Source organism: Gekko japonicus, unplaced genomic scaffold (assembly GCF_001447785.1).
Source record: "Gekko japonicus isolate JY-2015 unplaced genomic scaffold, Gekko_japonicus_V1.1 scaffold3214, whole genome shotgun sequence".
Lineage (NCBI taxonomy): Eukaryota > Metazoa > Chordata > Lepidosauria > Squamata > Gekkonidae > Gekko > Gekko japonicus.
In genome coordinates, this window is record NW_015171599.1 from 135791 (window position 1) to 154378 (window position 18588).

Consider the following 18588-nt stretch of genomic DNA (forward strand, 5'->3'; position numbering starts at 1 on the left):
TTGCATTCGGTGTTCCATATGAGCCTGTTGAAGAAAGATCCTGGCTCTTCTCCATGGAGACCCTCTGTTACTCCCCCTCCGCCTATTCTCCTTGAGGGGGATGAACATTTTGAGATTGCTGATATCTTGGATTCCAGACTTAAACGTGGTAAGCTCTGGTACCTCATCGAATGGATTGATTTCGGCCCCCAGCACCGCGAATGGGTGGAAGTAGGGGATATTCGGGCCCCTTACCTGCTTCGTGAATTCCACAGGAAGTTCCTGGACAAACCGGGAGGTCTCCCGCCCAAACCGGGAGTTCTCCCGCCCTGCCCGGGAGACGGTGGTTAAAGTGTATTTTTGAGGGGGCAGTATGTCAGCAAGCTGCCATGGTGTTCTGTGTTGGTTGTATCTCTGTACAGTTGCTCACCCCCCCCCTGCCTGTACGCCTGTATTTTACTCTGCTGTAATGCCTAAGCCAAACAACTGGAGGATGTATTGGGGGAGTATGCTTTACTGCCAGCTTGTTGCTTTTAGAGCCTGGGAACTGCACCTGTATTGTGTCTGGAGATAGCTTGGTTCTCAGGGAATGAGCGCGTAACCGTTTCCTTTCACCCGCCAGCGGGAAAGTGCCCCATTGGTCCTGTACCTGGTTCGAATCCCTTTATCTTGTTTGCCCTAACCGTTTGTAGTCACTTCTAACAAAGAACGTGTTTGAGTGTCTTTCCAATGCTTTGAAATAAATTTTGCTTTTCTTCAAAACGTGGATTTATTCTCGATGCTTGGGGATCCAACAATAAGCTGGGCACTGTCTGATGAAGGTTAATAAAACAGCCCCCACAATAATAGAGGCAGCATCTGTACCTTTAAGACTGGAATCTAGGATAGTTAGGTGGATAGGGAACTGGTTGTAGAACCGCACTCAAAGAGTAGTTGTCAATGGCATTTCATCTGAATGGAGGGAGGTGTCCAGTGGGGTGCCACAGGGCTCGGTTCTAAGCCCAGTACTTTTCAACATTTTTATAAATGATCTGGATGAGGCTGTTAAATTTGCAGGTGCCACCAAATTGGGAGGAGTAGCAAACACACCAGAAGATAGAGATAGAATTCAACAAGATCAAAACACACTGGCAAAGTGGGCAGATATGAACAAAATGCAATTTAACAATGATAAGTGCCGGGTAACAAAAATGAGAAATGAGTAGAAGTGTGTGTGAACAAGATCTTGGGGTACAGGTGGGCCAAAAGTTAAATATGAGCAGCCAGTGTGATGCAGCGACAAAAAAGGCTAATATGATCTTAAGAGTGTATCAACAGAGGCATAACATCCAAATCGCAAGATGTCATAGTCCCGCTGTACACTGCATTGGTCAGGCCACACCTGGAGTATTGTGTGCAGTTCGGGAGGCCTCACTTCCAAAAGGATGCGGACTGGAGTGGGTGCAGAGGAGAGTGACAAGGACGATCGGGGGCCTGGAGACTGAGCCCTATGAGGAATGGCTGAGGGACCTGAGAATGTTCAGTCTGGAGAAGAGGAGGTTGAAGGGGGACATGGTTGCTCTCTTTAAGTATTTGAAGGGCTGTCTCTTAGAGGAGGGCAGGGAGCTGTTCCTGTTGCAACAGAAGATAGGATTCGCAAGAGAGGACTCACAATAATGGGTTTAAATTTAGGGCAGGAAGGTACCGGCTGGATATTAGGAAAAATGTTTTTACAGTACGAGTTGTGCAACAGTGGAATCAGCTGCCCAGGGAGGTGGTGAGTTCCCCCTCACTGGCAGTCCTTAAGCAGTGGATGGACAGACACTTGTCAGGGATGCTCTAGGCTGATCCTGCATTGAGTAAGGGTTTGGACTAGATGGCCTGTATGGCCCCTTCCAGCTCCGTGATTCTATGATTCTATGAATGTCAGCTGAGACCTTCTAAGACTGCATTCTCCTGGTCATTTGGGGGGAGTCAACAGGCTACTACAACACTGCCAAGTCTTCCAGCCCTCATTTCTGTCACTCAAAGGTGGGGGAACAGGGAGCAGAGCGAAAGCCAGAGCAGGCCTCGGAACAGCCCCACCCTCTCCCCTGCCACATCCCCTGGCAGAGCGAGGGCTTGCCTAGGTCGGGCTCAACAGCAACCCCCAGGCACTTGTACTGCGTAACGGGCACAGCTTGGCTAGTCCCGCAGCAACCACCATGCTGCTCACTCACCCAGGACTAGTGGTGGTCACTGGATGACTCACTATTATGTGCTTTACCTGCTTTCCCAAGGCATGGCGGTAACCCACCATGCAACTTGCTGGGTGATTTACTACTGTGCAACTTGGCAGGGCCCAGCAGTGGCCACTGTAGAACTTGCCAAGGCCATTCACTACCGTGCAACTTGGTAGACTCAGCTCAGTCTCCAGGCAACTCTCCTGAGTCTGGCAACAGCTATGGCATAACTTGCCTCGATGACATGTCACTGCACAAATTGCATTACTCAGCCAGATTTCAGGTGACCCCCATACAAACTGGACGTCTCAGTCAGCCATGAGGGCAGCCACTGAATGACTCACCCTTGAGCAAGTGACTACCATGCAACTTTCACAACTCACCCATATTTAGGGATGGCCCTGTGAGACACACCTGGGAGCTCATCAGTACACAAATTGCATGACTTAGCCCAGCAGTGGCTGCCGTGACAGTCACCCACGCAACTTACTACCAAACAACTTGTCTGGGCCCAGCAGCAAACACCAGGTGACTCACTACTGCACAACTTGCCCCAGCAGTGAATACCAAGTGAGATACCTGAGCAACTCACTACCATGCAACTCAGTGGGCCCATCAGCAGCCGACACATAACTCATCCAGGCAACCTGAAACCACATGGCTTAAACAGCTTGCCCAGATCCAGCAGCAGCCACTGCACAAGTCACCATGCAACTCGATCAGAACCAGCAACAGCTACCACAAAACCTGCCTGGGTGACTAGCTATCATGCAACTTGTGTGACTTAACTGGGCCTAGAAGGAAACATGACTTAAAATATAACGGAGCTACCTACAGCTATGAAGTCTGCACATTTCAAAAGCGACGTAACCAGCAATTGCTTATTGTCCAAAACCGTTTTTAAGTTACCTCACTAGTTCCATTCTCACCAACACGAACATAGACCAGATAGCTTCCCTTCGAAATATGAAGACAAACGGGGAGGGGGGATCCGATTAATCACACTAATGGTGTGTTTCAGCATCCTTCAATTAAGCTATATCCATCATATGCCGAACCTGATGTTAGAAAATTTAAGTCCAGGCTCGCAAGTATGTGTGAAAGAAAAAGCGATCAAAACCACATATTCCCAACTGCACATGGACTAGTTACCACCAGTGTTCCCTCTAAGGTGAGTTAGTGCGAGCTGGCTCACAATTTTTTAGCCTCCAACTCACACATTTCCGTCTTTGCTCGGGAAGGAGGCCTCCAGAGCAAACTAATATATGCAGTAGCCAAATCGCTCGCTCACAACTTTAATGCCAGGAGCTCACAGAGTAGAATTTTTGCTCACAAGACGCCACAGCTTAGAGGGAGGACTGGTTCCCACTCTACAGGATCGGGGCTAGCATCATTACCACACACACGCCTGTGGCTCTCGCGTGGGGCTCGCGCACACACAAAAACTTCGCCACCCCCAAAACGCCTTAACCGAATAGGCGGGAGGAAGAGCCCAACCTCCAAACGCTCAGGGTGGGATCAAAGCGGGGCGACCGCGACACACAGGATGGCGGAGTGCCTCCCGGGGAAAAGCGTGACTCGGTTCCCGCCAGCGCCAGATCCTGCGCGGCTTGCTAACAACGTCACACCAGCCTCCTTCCCACCCGGCAGGCTATGTGGTCTCTGTGGCACCTGCGGTCTTCAGTCATTACCTTGGCCCGCGACATGATGCCCGCGCCCGAGTCCTTCCGCCACAAACCCGGCCGATCTTTCCTTCCGGCACCACTTCTGCGCGCCCGCGCGCAACAGCGACACTACATGGCCATGACTGGAAATGCACGGAGATGGGTAGGGATGGGAAAGTGGGCGGCTGTCGCGTTGGGAGGAGTGAAGGCAGACAAAGGCGGGGGGCGGGGGGAGGAAACGTCGGGGGGGGGGAACTTGATCCTTGAGTCCTGGTTTCCGTTCGATCGCCTCTTTGAATGTTCTGGCGCAATAAATAAGAAGCTGATGCGGCACAGACTTAGCAGGATTTTAAAAGCCGTTATTGCTACAAACCAGGAACTGTTAGTATTCCACAACTGGGGAAAAGACAAATAGAGTATTTCCTCCCCCCTCTTACAATAAGGATTAGCACAAAGGTTGAGTCCAGCGGCACCTTTAAGACCAAGAAAGTTTAATTCTGGGTATAAGCTTTCTTGCGCATGCACACTTCTTCAGATAAGTTACCTCACTAGCTTTCCCAAGGCAAGGCCAAATAAAATCAGGACTATTTTCATACAATGAAAGATCACAAAGTGTTTTCCATTCACAGAAGTAGAACTGCGATTTTATGGAAGAAGAGGAGGAGGAGATTGGATTTATACCCTGCCCTTCAATACCCAAAGGAGTCTCAGAGCGGCTCACAAACCCCTTTCCCTTCCCCTCCCCACAACAGACACCCTGTGAGGTGGGTGGGGCTGAGAGAGCTCTGACAGAAACTGCTCTTTTTCAAGGACAGCTCTTATCAGAGCTACAGCTTGCCCAAGGTCATCCAGCCAGGTGCAAGTGGAGGAGTGGGGAATCAAACCCGGTTCTCCCAGATTATAGAGTCCCTGCACTTAACTACTACACCAAGCTGCCTGCATCCCTCCCCCCTTTCAACTAGAGGAGCGAGAACATGAATTCACATTTTACTACATATATTGAAATCTTCCTGAGAAATGTAATAGGTAAAGATAAGCCCCAGGCTGAGACCAACATGTCTGCATGAATTGTTGGTAGATATGCACATTTATCCCAATTTAATTAAAGCGTCAGTTTTTTATCTGGAAGTATGAGTCTTTTCCCAAACTTTGGCTTTACATTTTGACCCAGGAAAACATATCTTGGTGCTTGTGGTTAGATCATTCAAAGGGGGTGCCACAGCACCTGCCTATGTACTCCCTGGAGTTTGCTTGTCTTTTGAGTGTATCTTCCCTGAAGCAAAGATCTGATCCCAGATTCCCCTTCCCCTTTGGTGCAGGAGTTGTATTATTACAGCCTGGAGATATTGCCCTTATGTCTTCTGGGAGACGTAGGATGATACTTCACATGGAAACTCCCAATATTTTGAGGGACTTCCCACTGTTTTTTAGTTGGATGTTCCTATTTTAGTAAGTTTGAGATATTAAAAAAGATGACATAACCAGTGTTCCCTCTAAGCTGAGTCAGTGTGAGCTAGCTCACAATTTTTTAGCCTCCAGCTCACACGTTTTTGTCTCAGCTCAGGAAAGGGTGGCTCCAGAGCAAACTGATTCATGCAGTAGCCTGATCACTCGCGCACAACTTTAATGCCAGTAGCTCACCAATTAGAATTTTTGCTCACAAGACGTCACAGCTTAGAGGGAGAGTTGGACATAACTCCTCTCAAAGAAAATCAAACAAGAATAATTAACATTTCACCATTCACACTATGCTGTTTCCTGCAGCATGGAGAACTAAGTTTTCAACGCACTTGACCACTCGTTTAGAATCGACTTTATTCAACTCTTTAAGCAGACAAAGGTTCAGTTTACTCACATTCACCAATGCACCTGCCATGTTTCAGAGGCTAATGAATGACATTTTCTGGTACCTGCTTGACCAGTATGTCATAATCTTCCTAGACAACATCTTGATTTATTCCTGAAAACTGCTAAGCACACCGAACATGTGCATACTATGGTTTAAACCAGTGAATCAGGAAGGCCTAGCAAAGAATATCAAGATAGAAAGAAGAGTTGGGTTAAATATCTCGCTTTTCTCTACCCTTGTTGTTGTTCAGTCGCACAGTCGAGTCCGACTCTTCGCGACCCCATGGACCAGATCACGCCAGGTTCTCTACCCTAAGAGGTCTCAAAACAGTTTATAATCGTCTAGCTTCCTCTCCCCACAACAGGTACCTTGTGAGGTAGGTGGGGCTGAGAGAGTTCTGAGAGAACTGTGACTGGCTCAAGGTCACCTAGCAGGCTTCATGCAGGAGAGTGGGGAATCAACCCCGGATTTCCCAGATAAGAGTCCACTGCTCTTAACCACGACACCACACTGAGTCTTTAAGAAAAAGCAGACAAAGTGGTAAAAACAAAGTCATCATCCAGAGCAGAGTGAGACTTTGAGGACAGCCAAACAAAGCAGAACAATGGTACAAGTTCACATCGAGATCAGATATTAAGGATGGAGAGACAGGAATCAAATAAATAATAGGAAATTCCTTTATAAATCTGCCAAGATCAACATGTGAGTAACTAGAACATACTAAGCTACTAATCCTCTTTGGAGAATTCCAGGAAAAAAACAGTGGGCGCATACAGGCCTAACATTAAAGCAGAGGCTGCGGTAGATTTTTTCTTCTTGCACGATGAGCCTTCCTTCCTTCCGCCTTTGCAAATAATAGACATCTACATCTCAAATGCTGGTTCAGCTGTCCATCCTGCTCCTTTCATTAGGCTTCAGGCAAGCTGTCCAACTTTTTGTTGAATAAAAGCACCTAACATATGTGTACTCATACACGCACTCATCCATCCCGTAATTTCTTCCAGAAGGCAAAATCATTTTTTTTAAAGTTGCAGAAACTGCTCAGTCGATGGGAATAAGATGGGCTCATCATTTTGCAGGTACCTGTAAAACAGTGCCATGGGCTGGCTTCGTCTGTAAAAATCATAGAACCATTTTTCCCCCCTTCCTGAGCTTGACCCTGGAGAGAAACCAGGTTATTGGAACGGCATGCAGAGCATTGGGTTTCAGAGCAAATAAAGTTGTGCCTGTATGCCCCCAATGGCACACATTTCAACACTTATTTGTGAGTGGAGAAAGGAAAGAACATTGTGCTTTTCATCTATATCACGACTTTTAACAAAGCGAGTAAGCTTTACGGATACTTTACAGCATTAGCAAACTAATGCTGTGTGAGAGAAGGAGGAGAACTTAGAACGGCATACTGAAGACCAAAACAAATAGCACCAGCTTCTAGGTCCAACTTTGTTCTCTTTGTAGAAATCAATGGCTAACTGTGAAGCAAGAACAGAAGCAGGCCAATTATGCATTTCCAAACAATAGGATATCTCCAGCTCTAAACAACAGGATATCTGTCCTATTTATACAGAATGATAGAACACACTATTGTCTGATTTTATGCTATCAACCCTCATGCTTGCCTCATCCCCCCCCCACATACAAGCTGTGCAAGGCTTGTGCTAGTGATCTATACCAACACATACTTCATTCACAAGTGCAACTTACTGATTTCTGTACAGCACATTCCCCCTCGCCCCCCATTCAGCCTAGCTTTTTGCACAAGTATTAAACCAGATACCAGAGCAGACCAACCTTACATATTGTATTGAAAATGTGGGGTGAATTAAACAGGGGGAACTGAGACTATTCAAAAACTGTAAACCACTAAATGTAATAGGGATTGGGTCTGACATGGCTTGGACAGCCAGGCTGCCCACTCCTGCTCTACGGCACCCTTCTAAGAAAATCACTGTCTAAGACAACACCTTACCTCATAAGTCTCTTAGCCTACCGTACAGCTACAACAAGTAAGTGGCACAGGGTTGATGCATTACAAACAAATACATTTTCCGTTTGCAGCCATTAGAAGAAGGGGAAGAGGGGGAGGAGGAGGAGGAGGAGAGATTGGATTTATACCCCACCCTTCACTTGGAGTCTCAGAGCGGCTTACAAACTCCTTTCCCTTCCCCTCCCCACAACAGACACCCTGTGAGGTGGGTGGGGCTGAGAGAACTCCGACACAAACTGCTCTTTTTCAAGGACAGCTGTGCCAGAGCTTGTGACTGACCCAAGGTCACATCAGCAGGTGCAAGTGGAGGAGTGGGGAATCAAACCCGGTTCTCCCAGATTAGAGTCTGCGCACTTAACCACTACACCAAACATTACCCTTGGCAGCTCCTGCACAGGGAAGAGGCAGGCAATGACGGGAGCAACAAGGCTGCAGCTGCATGTTCAAGTTGGCAGGACACTTTTTGGCACCGATCCTTTTTCCATTCTACTCTCAGCCGATCGACCCAAATGAAGAGAATGTTTAAAACCCAACAAGAAACACTGATCAGGCCAGTAGTATTATGAGTCAGCCATGAATCTTCTTACCCAGCACACTGGATCTTCAGGATTATTCAAAAATTTAATGGTCAATTTATACCATCATTGAAATCAAGTAGGAAGGCTTTTCCTGGATTGCGCCACATTAGGCTGTGGGCAGGGCATGATGGAAACTCTGTTTTCAGGTGGCCCACCCTCAACATACACACCCTAACCCTATACATTAAAAAACCCTGCACACCAGAGAGGCTGAGCTTTCTCAGTTACATCGTGTTTTTGTATGTGCATAAGGATATGTTGTGGGAGTACATTCAAATATGCAGCACTCCCACCTGCAGGCCAAAGTGGTATAAACTGGCCCTAAGCTAAATCATTCAGAGAAAGCTTGTGGCACAGTCCTCCCAAGCATATTAGAATGGAAGTAGGCAAAACAACATCTGACTATTCTTCTGGATCAACGCTTCTTCTCTTGCATGTTGAAGTCATGAATATGACTAGATTATAATTCTAAATCTTGCACATGCTACCCTTCTGACAGCGAAAGCATTCAAATTGGGACTAACTCAGACACTGTAAACCACTAAATGTACTAGGAACTGGGTCTGACATGGCTTGAGCAACCCAGGTTGCCCACTCCTGCTCAAGGGGACACTTTTTGGTGGGACTATGCCATGTTTGTTCCCCCCCCCAAATTGTTTTAATGATCTTCCAGGGCTTTATTAATCAAGACTGTGCATATGTGCATGCCTGCTTTAGTCACTCAAGGTACATTTGGAATACATGTGAACATGAAAAATCTGGAGTCCTTAGAGCAAAGACTCAGACAGCTGAAATCTCTTCACCTTGTGCTGAGCCTTTAGCCGACAGGCTACCTGAGACATTGTCAGAATCTAATAGCTCAACAATGCTGTATGGAGAACAGTCTTCTAGGCCCATCTTGCTGCAAAGCCAGCCGCAGAACCCTTTTTCCATATCTCTCACAGCATGCCACCAATCCCCAAAGGCCCATGAGATCTGAGTCACTGCTGTATAGAGGCCCAGGGAGCAGGAAACAACCATGATTATGATTGGGTAGAAGATGATTAGAAAGGGGCAGAAGGTGATCTTGTGCCAGAAGGTCCTCTCTTCATTGTACACTAAGAAGACATTGTACCAGGTGATGGTCCCATAGTAAAAGGAAACCACAAAGGACATAATGAAGATGACGGGGAGGCTGGCAAGGCTCCAGAGAAGGATGTGGGGGCCCTTAGCCAGCCCAATTTCACAAGCTTTCTTCCCTTCTGGCATTTCAGTTTTGGGAGGGTCTTTCGACTTAGTCAGCTCTTGCAGCTCTTTGTCAGTCAGTGTAACGTGAATATCCACCATCTGGCCTTTCTTCTTTCCTCTTGTGATGGTTCCAGTTAAAGTAACATATCTGCTATCTAAGGGCATAGCCCAAGGACCTAGGAGAACAAAGAAATAAAATCAAAACAAGACAGAACCCAAACCAGACTTTCATTATTATTATTTTTTTGCAGTAGGGTTGCTAGGTTCCCCGGGCCCACCAGTGGGGGATGGGGGGGGGATGGGTTGCCAGATCAAGGTTGGGAAACTCCTGGAGATTTGGGAATGGAGTCTGGGGAGGACAAGGACCTCAATCGAGTACAATGCCATAAAGTCCATTCGTTTTCTCCAAGGGAACTGATCTTTGTAGTCTGGAGATGATCTGTAATCCCAGGGCATCCCCAAGTCCCACCTGGAGGCTGGCATCTCTAGCAATCAATTTCATTTAAACAATGTTAAGAAAACAAGAGGTTGTATTTGTTTATGTACATTGCATTAAATTCAACAGAACTAACTATTAGCTTAAGTTTACAGCAGATTCACACCAAGAAAACAGCCTGATTGTGTATATAGTTAGATGCGCCAAGCTAACGGAAATCACTTTGCATAAGAACATGCTAAAAAGTTATTTTTTTCATTTGCCCCAGGTTTCTCATCTTGCGAGACCAACTCATTATGCTAATGAGCTCCTGCACCTCTTTTTCTACGAAATGACCCCCGTCTACATCAACATTTATAAACAGGATTGGAGTACAAGGATTTCACTTTTCAGACATGCAAATATTAGACAAAAAACATAAGAGTCCTGCTGGATCACACTAGTGGTCCATCTAGTTCATCATCCTGTTTCATACAGTGGCCAACCAGTTTCCTTGGAGGGCCAAGAAACAGGGCGTAGAGGCCATAGAGGCACTGGTATTCAAAAATTTGCTGTCTTTATATGTGAAGGTTCCCTTAACCCACCATGGCTAGTAGCCAGTGAAGGACCTATCCTCCAAGAATTTGTCTAACCCTCACTCAAAGTCATCACTAAAAGGGGGTGGGACAAATAATAAGGCTAATGATTTGACAACTGCTTTCCAAAATGAATTTTAAAAGTCATACAAGTCCCTTTCCTAGCTTCTAGGAGGAAATGAAACATGCACCATAAATCACAAACCACTTATTCTAGGGCATTTACCATCTCCTATAGAGTGTCCCAAGAACTTGGAGCCTTCCTCTGAATTTTTCTCACCCTCCTCCTCATCCACCTGTTCTTCTTCCACCTTGTTCTCATTTCCTGTCCGATACACGATTATCGATTCTGGGCGGGGTTCTTTCTTTCTCTTCTTCCTTCTGTCTGTAGTTGTCTCTCCATCAAAGGTCACTGCAGTAGCTACAGCTCTGCGTAAGGAGTTGCGCTGAGGGCTTTGTGTCCCGCTCTTGCTCTCCCTTAATGCAGGTTCTTCCATCCCACTAGTGTTCTCACTGGGCATCTCCGCAAGGCTTTTATTTCAACAAAATATCAGCTTTGTCTGTACTTCTGAGTCATTAACACTGATTTTCAGGGATGCTCCGACTAATAACAGCAGCCATTTCATAGCACCGATCAAACACATTGCATTCCTAAAGAGAAAATAATTGGAGCAAATACTCATTCCATATAGTAAAATGAAGTAGCATCTATGGCATTCTGCCAGCTAATACATAACATATGGCACTCAACAATCTTATAGGTCCTGTCTCTTAGGTCCAAAATCAATATTATCATTGTAGTTTTTGCATATTTATATTAAATTTTTAACCAAGAGTTTAAAACAGATTTAATTTTGTTTACTAAAGGATAATGTTTATTTTATTTATTTATGTTCACTTTGTCCAGGTGTTTGTGTGATTTAGAGCAACTTTTCTTTACAATGGAAGAATTTTCATAAAATATATATGACTAGGAATAAAGCCCATTGTGGAAATAAATATAATGAGCTCTAGAAAGAGGCTCTGGGTGGGTGCCCCGGGCTTGGGCACTCAGCGTCAATTTGCAGTGGCAACCTCAGCAGGGTATAATGACACAGAGTCCACCATTTTCTCCAGGAGAACTGATCTCTGCCATCTGGAGAACAGTTTTAATTCTGATTGATCTCTAGCCCTCACCTGGAGATTTATTAAACGGACAAACTCTGTGATAAAAATGACAATGACATTTAATGAATCTTATGAACATCAAATTATATTACAATTGAAATTCTAACAGTCTCAAGGAAAAGTCCTTCATCCTCAATGAGTACCCAGTTATAAACTCATTTCCCCAATCTCCCTCAGGAATAATCCTATTATATTGAAAGGTGTCAGCCTCTTGATACAGCTTAACAACTAGGGAGCAATTGAGCCAGCAACTTGAGATAGAGAGCAATTGCTAGCCAAGAGGACTGGTTGCTACTATTAGGAATAAATTAACTGGCTTGCTCCTAATTGAAACACTTGAAATAGAACTAGAAGTAAGTTAAATGTTAAAAATTATTAATAATGTTAAAAATTACAACAAAACAATATTCCGTTCAGCTTCATGTTTCTTTTCATTCTAAATAACCATTCTAAATAGCCGCCCTGAGCCTGCTCGCAGGATGGGCGGGGTATAATTATAATAAATAAATAAATTATTCCAGGATAATTTGAAGAAAGTAAAAAAAGAAGTTAAGCTGTAAAAATTTGAAGAAAGGAAAAAAGAAGTTAAGCTGTATCAAGAGCTATATGGTGGCCAAGTGCAGAGTGATGCACATTGGAGTCAAAAATCCTAACTATAAATACACACTGATGGGGTCCAAACTGGCAGAGACTGACTAAGAGAGAGACCTTGGAGTCGTAGTAGATAACTCACTGAAAATCTCGAGACAGTGTGTGACTGCAATATGCTGGGGATTGTTAGGAAGGGAATTGAAAACAAATCAACCAGTATCATAATGCCCCTGTATAAATCGATGGTGCAACCTCATTTGGGGTACTGTGTACAGTTCTGGCAACCAGAATGATAAACGGGTTGGAACACTTTCCCGATGAAGAAAGGTTAAAACGCTTTGGGCTCTTTAGCTAGGAGAAATGACAGCTGAGGGGTGACATGATCGAGGTTTATAAGATTATGCATGGGATAGAGCAGGTTGAGAAAGAAGTTCTTTTCTCCCTTTCTCACAATACAAGAACTCGTGGGCACTCAATGAAATTGCTGAGCAGTCGGGTTAGAACAGATAAAAGGAAGTACTTCTTCACCCAAAGAGTGATTAACACATGGAATTCACTGCCACAGGAGGTGGTGGTGGCTACAAGCATGGACAGCTTCAAGAGGGAATTAGATAAGCATCAGTGGCTATAGCCACAAGGTATAGATAGGAACTCTCAGGCTGGGGCAAGTGATACTCTGTATTCTTGGTGCTTGGGGGAGGAGGCAACAGTGGGAGGGCTTCTAGGGTCCTGGCCAATGTTCCCTCTAAGTGGTGGAGTCTTGTGAGCAAAAATTCTACTTTGTGAGCTACTGGCATTAAAGTTGTGAGCAAGCGATTTGGCAACTGCAGAATTAGTTTCCTCTGGAGCCATCCTTCCTGAGCTGAGACAAAAATGTGTGAGCCGGAGGCTAAAAAACTGTGAGCTGGCTCACGCTGACTCAGTTTAGAGGGAACACTGGTCCTGGCCGCACTGATGGACCTCCTGATGGCACCTGGTATTTTTGGCCACTGTGGGACAGATTGTTGGACTAGATGGGCCATTTGCCTGATCCAACATTGGCTTCTCTTACATTCTTATGGTCGGCGATTTCACTATTAGTGATCATCTCCCAATTATTATGTCTTTAAATATTAGCACCCTAGAAAGAGTTCCCTGCCGCTTTCCATCCCAGTTCGAGTCAGACTTACTTCCTAGAATTTTGTGGAATGATTTTACCAGCAACTACTTAAAACAAGCCCTCTTCTTGAGTACAAAGCTACCCTAATCGATGGGACTGAACCCTCATCAATGTTAGCGGTTTATAATGTACTAATTTCACATATTCCTACGTCACTGTGCATAAATCCCACTAATATAAACAAAAGGGACAACAAATATTTACATCAGTGGTTTTACAGGGAATGTAGAGAGCTAAAAACTCGATTACATAATGTTACATAATGAAACATAATGTTTATAGCCAATACCATTGATTCTGGTGACCAAACCACTCCCAAAGAATATTTTAAACTTAAGAGACAGCTACAAATGTGTATTAAACAATATATGGTAGATTTAATAAGACTGCATACTTAGCTAGGACTTGTCGCTGTCACATCCTCCTCCACTGCTACTTATATGCAGACGTGCGCTAAAGATTTAAACTTGTTTTTAGCTGAATGATCGCTTACCTGAAGTTACTGAGAAGGTAGCCATTTTTACAGTCTGCAATAAGAGTCCATTCGAGAAATGTTATAGTATTAATATTTTCTTTTAAATACCACATAAACTTTTACATCGTTGGCTTTGTACCCCCCCATTCAACTGCTGTTTGTAGTATTTGTACATGCCAAAAAGGTGACTGACTGACTGATTGTCACTGCTCATATCTTTAGAGTTATGTATTCTTTGCATCCTCCTGGAACAAATTGAGACCTAGGTTTCCTGTCTCATTACCAAAGCTGATATCTCCATGCCAACTACCCTCTGCATATCACACGTAATCCAATCAAGCTTGCTATTGCAATTCAGCATCTGAAATCATTTTTATAAAGTTAATATCTCTTTACACTTTATGGCACATATGGCCTGGCCCAAAATAGTGACATTTATGTCAGATCTGGCCCTCACAACAAATGAGTTTGATACCTCTGCTTTAGGCAATGTGAGTGAACATATGAAGACTGCAATCCATAAATCCAGAACATACACTTAAGCCTGCTCAGTCCTATTGATTAAAGTTGGAGTAACAATTTAAGCACATTTACTAAGAAGTAAGTCCTGCTGTGCTTAATGGGATGAATGTGCTTAAAATTGGGTGGTTAGAGGCTGTTCATATGACCACCTATCTGTGGAAACTGTAAAGTCCATGGTAGCCACTGAAATATCAGTGCAGATTTTAGGGAAGAATACTTGTATAAGGTTTCCCTGCATTAAAAAAGAGTGCATTCTCCTCCAACAAAACATATAAGCACCTGACCACTCCCCCCCAAAAAAAGAAAACTGACACTTAATTTGGTGAGAAGTGAATGATAAAAGAGAAGAAAGGTAGTTGAAAGTTCATATCACTGCCTCAGAATTTCAGCTAATGAGATGGTGGGACTAACATAAAATGCTGTGGTGCTTAGAAAAAAATCACACTAAAGTAATTTTCTTTAAAAAAATCTCACTGTGAGAAGAATGAATATTTTAGCACATACAAATCACCTGGATTTATTAACCCAAGACATAGACTAGACTTAATTTTGAGAATAGCTCCCAAACAGCTGAGGTCACATTTGGACTAAAACAAACACAAGAACATAAGAGACGCCAATGTTGGATCAGGCCAAAGGCCCATCCAGTCCAACACTCTGTCACACAGTGGCCAAAAATACCAAGTGCCATCAGGAGATCTATTAGTGGGGCCAGGACACTAGAAGAAACAGTGCGATGGACCTCTGCTCCATATGCTTATCCAATTCCCTCTTGAAGCCGTCCATGCTTGTAGCCGCCACCACCTCCTGTGGCAGTTAATTCCATGTGTTAATCACTCTTTGGGTGAAGAAGTGCTTCCTTTTATCTGTTCTAACCCAACTGCTCAGCAATTTCATTGAGTGCCCACGAGTTCTTGTATTGTGAGAAAGGGGGAAAAGTACTTCTTTCTCTACCTGCTCTATCCCATGCATAATCTTATAAACCTCGATCATGTCACCCTTCAGTCGTTTCTCCAAGCTAAAGAGTCCCGAGCTGGTGGCATGCTTGCCCATGATATCATTCGATGGAGGACTCCATTGCATATAAATGTACTTGCCACATGGCACAGCCTATTTGCATGTAGAGTTAGCACACCAGCATTTGGTCACTTGGTCTATACATCCAACAGAATGAGGCAAAAAAGTGTTCAGGCCATCAAATGCACATATTATTCAGTCTCTAAGTCGGTAATTGTATCTTTGAATATTTCCCAACTCTCTGAAAACAGAAAACCAACACAGCTGGCAACGTGTTGCAAGTGAACTTTTTTAGCACAATTTTCTATTTGCAGAGAGGTGTTTTATCCCTCCATGTGGAGAAGCATTCAAACCTGAAACCCCCCACCTGCAATCTGGAAGCGGAACAGTCCATTCTGCTATGTCAGCATTTGCCACCTGGTTCTCTAGCAAATGCAGGCCAGGCAAAAGGGCATGCAGCCAGTGCACTAATTTTATATGTGAATGGACCAATTAAGTGTGCAGTATTCAGCAGCGAAGAAGACAGCAGCTCGGAGGGAGGGGACAAAGAATCGGAAGGTGGAGCAACAGCAAAAGGTCCAGCGTACAACTTGAGAGAGAGAAAAGCGAAGTACCCCAATACCTGAAGATGTGTTCGGAAAGCGCAATAAGGGACAATACTAACCCCAATTGGACATTATTAACACATTTAATGTCTCTAACTTTAACAGGTAAAGAAGAAAGAAGAGATCAACCGCAGAAGAAGCCATTGATTTTGTGAAGGCTAATAACAGACTAATACACTAACTAAAGCATCACTCACCACTTTTCTTGATCCATCTATATACCCTCCCTGCTTTCTGAATTTAAAAGCAATAAAATTATCTCCTTTTTAGGAGAGTTATACAAAAAAAAAGTGTGCGTATACATGACAAGATACATGCAGATTGCTTACATAGCGCTTTGTCTTTGGCTGCCATCACATCAATGACCCACACAACAGTTGATCTCATGAGTCTTTTCTTCAGGATTGGCACACTTCCTTCTGATACGCTGCTGAATCCATGCAATCAGCTGCTGCACATGTGACTGTGTCATTTAAAGATTACTCCCAGCTGTGCAGGGGCTGCTCCCAGGGAAAACTGGTGAAACTGCTCCCATGTATCTCAGGCAGCATAAAAGGGTCCACAATTAAAGCCTGGAAGGACACTGCAGTTTATTGTTGTTGTTTCTATTGCAAAGTTAGTGTGCTCCAGAAAAACAAGAGTGCTATAATGCTAACAGATTTATTGCAGCGCAAAGTTTTATGGGCTAGATGATCCAATGAAGTAAATTCTAGTTCACAACAGCTTGTGCCACAAAAAAAATCTGTTAGCTTGTATGGTACCATGAGAGTAAATTTTGTTCCTATTCCTAAAGTGAGACTGAGCTCAGTGCATGGTAACCCTGGCCCCTGATCACATGGGCCAGATAACGCGGGGGGGGGGGATAGAGAGGCGTTGCTGTTTCTCCCGGAGCAAAATAAAGCGCGGTAGCCCAATTACACGTTCCCCCGAGTCTCCGTGCTTAGGCTGTTAGCTGGCAATCGCACAGCGATGCTGCAGCGTGGCAAAGACGCAGCGCGGCACGATCACACAAGCGTTTTGTGTTTGTGCGCATGCGCTTATGAAAGACATCTGGTTTGCGACGGGACATGGATGGGCGCCGGATGCCATGGGATACTAGCGCTCCGGCGAACAGACGCCAGCCTGTGCCGTGCATTTTCCGGATATTAGTGCACTTTCCTTGGTACTTTTTAACTCCACATCTTTGGCAGGATGCTACGGGTTGGCCACGGGTGCGCTACGCTTCCCAGATGTTGCGGTGTGATCACGCCCCGAAAATCCGCCCGACATTCGTGCCTTTCGTGCGGCAAATTCTCCATGTGACCGGGGCCCCTGTTTCTTTAATTGATACCAATAGTCTTAAGGAAGAAGCTCACAGTCCAAGTGCATGAGGAAGGTCTTGAATAGTTCAAGGGCTAGTTGCTGCCATATACAGTTCACTCATGTCACCTGGCCCCACAGCAACAGTGTGATTTTCCTTCTGGGGAACAAGATTTTTAAAAAGCCAACCCTATAAACCTTTTTAATATGTAAGCAACACCCCCCCCCCCAAGATTTCTTGGAAAGATTGTTTGCAAGAAGGCCTATACTGTTCTTTTCTTGGCTTCAAAGAATTCCTCAAGTCATGTTAGCAAGAAATCTCCATAGATACCAAATATGCCGGTAACTGTCTGGGACGTCTCTCAAATAATTCCTAACCTACATATAACTCCATGTATTGCTACAATTACGAGTTTCTTTAGACATCACTCTGGGGAGCATCAGTCCACTAGCCGACCTGGGGAAGGAGTTAATTATTTCACAAGAAGAACAAACGGTGTAACGCTCCCAAGGATGGCACCGCTCTGCTCTCAACAAAAGGGACCCTTTACAGCTGCATGGAGCGATCCCTCCTCGCTCACGTTTGCAAACAACAACCTCATTTACAAAGGGGCTCACACCACAACATCTGGTTTACATCGGCTTTAATTTTTTCTTTTAGAGGGAACAAAGCGGCGGAGTGCATGCTTCCCCTAATGGAGAAAAACCCGCAGTCTTTCTTTCCCTTACACTCATACTTACCTGTTTCTGCAAAATCACCAAGGCTTGATTGCAGCAGGCTCGGCGACCCATCTCTGCGCTGATCCGCATCTTGAGGCTCTGTTTCTCTGCCGGCAATGGAGGGCGGGAATAGGACGCGGCGCTGCTTCTTCCAGCATCCCCTACCCCAGCGAAGCCATAGAGATCACCTCACCGAAAGGGATCATCTGCAAAGGGCGGAGAGCTGCCCGCGGAGCCCCAAGGGGCAGCTGTCGGATCAGCTCCCTCCGCTTTTGCTAGCCTGTAAAGGTAGTCAGGAGCTGCGGTGGCTCAAGTGGTTAAGACGCTGAACTGCAGGCTGTGGAGCAGTTCGAGACCCAGGGGTGCCGCATGACGGCGTGAGCTCCCGTATCTGGTCCCAGCTCCTGCCAACCTAGCAGTCCGAAAGGAAGAAATTGCAAGTAGATAAATAGGGACCACTCCGGTGGGAAGGTGACAGTGTTCCGTGCGCCTCGGTGTTTAGTCATGCCGGCCGCATGACCACGGAAACGTCTTCGG

At 45.0% G+C, this 18588-nt stretch overlaps 2 protein-coding genes across 3 annotated transcripts in view; both read right to left on the reverse strand.

The window, feature by feature from the left end:
• The window catches only part of XRCC5 (X-ray repair complementing defective repair in Chinese hamster cells 5), a 67772-nt gene extending 63830 nt beyond the window's left edge, over positions 1–3942 (reverse strand). Inside the window, exon 1 of the mRNA XM_015419897.1 lies at positions 3872–3942. Coding sequence (XP_015275383.1) covers positions 3872–3886 — 15 coding nt within the window. The 5' untranslated portion in view covers positions 3887–3942. The remainder of the gene's footprint in view (positions 1–3871) is intronic.
• Positions 3943–8363: 4421 nt separating this feature from the next.
• On the reverse strand, positions 8364–18369 carry TMEM169 (transmembrane protein 169). Of its 2 annotated transcripts, none has more exons than XM_015419898.1 (3): positions 18073–18369; positions 10723–11147; positions 8364–9661 (listed from the first exon to the last, which is right to left on the reverse strand). In XM_015419898.1, the coding sequence occupies exons 2-3, from the start codon at positions 11015–11017 to the stop codon at positions 9039–9041; spliced, it is 918 nt and encodes a 305-aa protein (XP_015275384.1). In that variant the 5' UTR covers positions 11018–11147; positions 18073–18369; the 3' UTR covers positions 8364–9038. The 2 variants fall into 2 exon arrangements, with proteins under 2 accessions (XP_015275384.1, XP_015275385.1); XM_015419899.1 differs by lacking the exon at positions 18073–18369 and adding an exon at positions 16362–16428.
• Between the last annotated feature and the right edge of the window lie 219 nt (positions 18370–18588).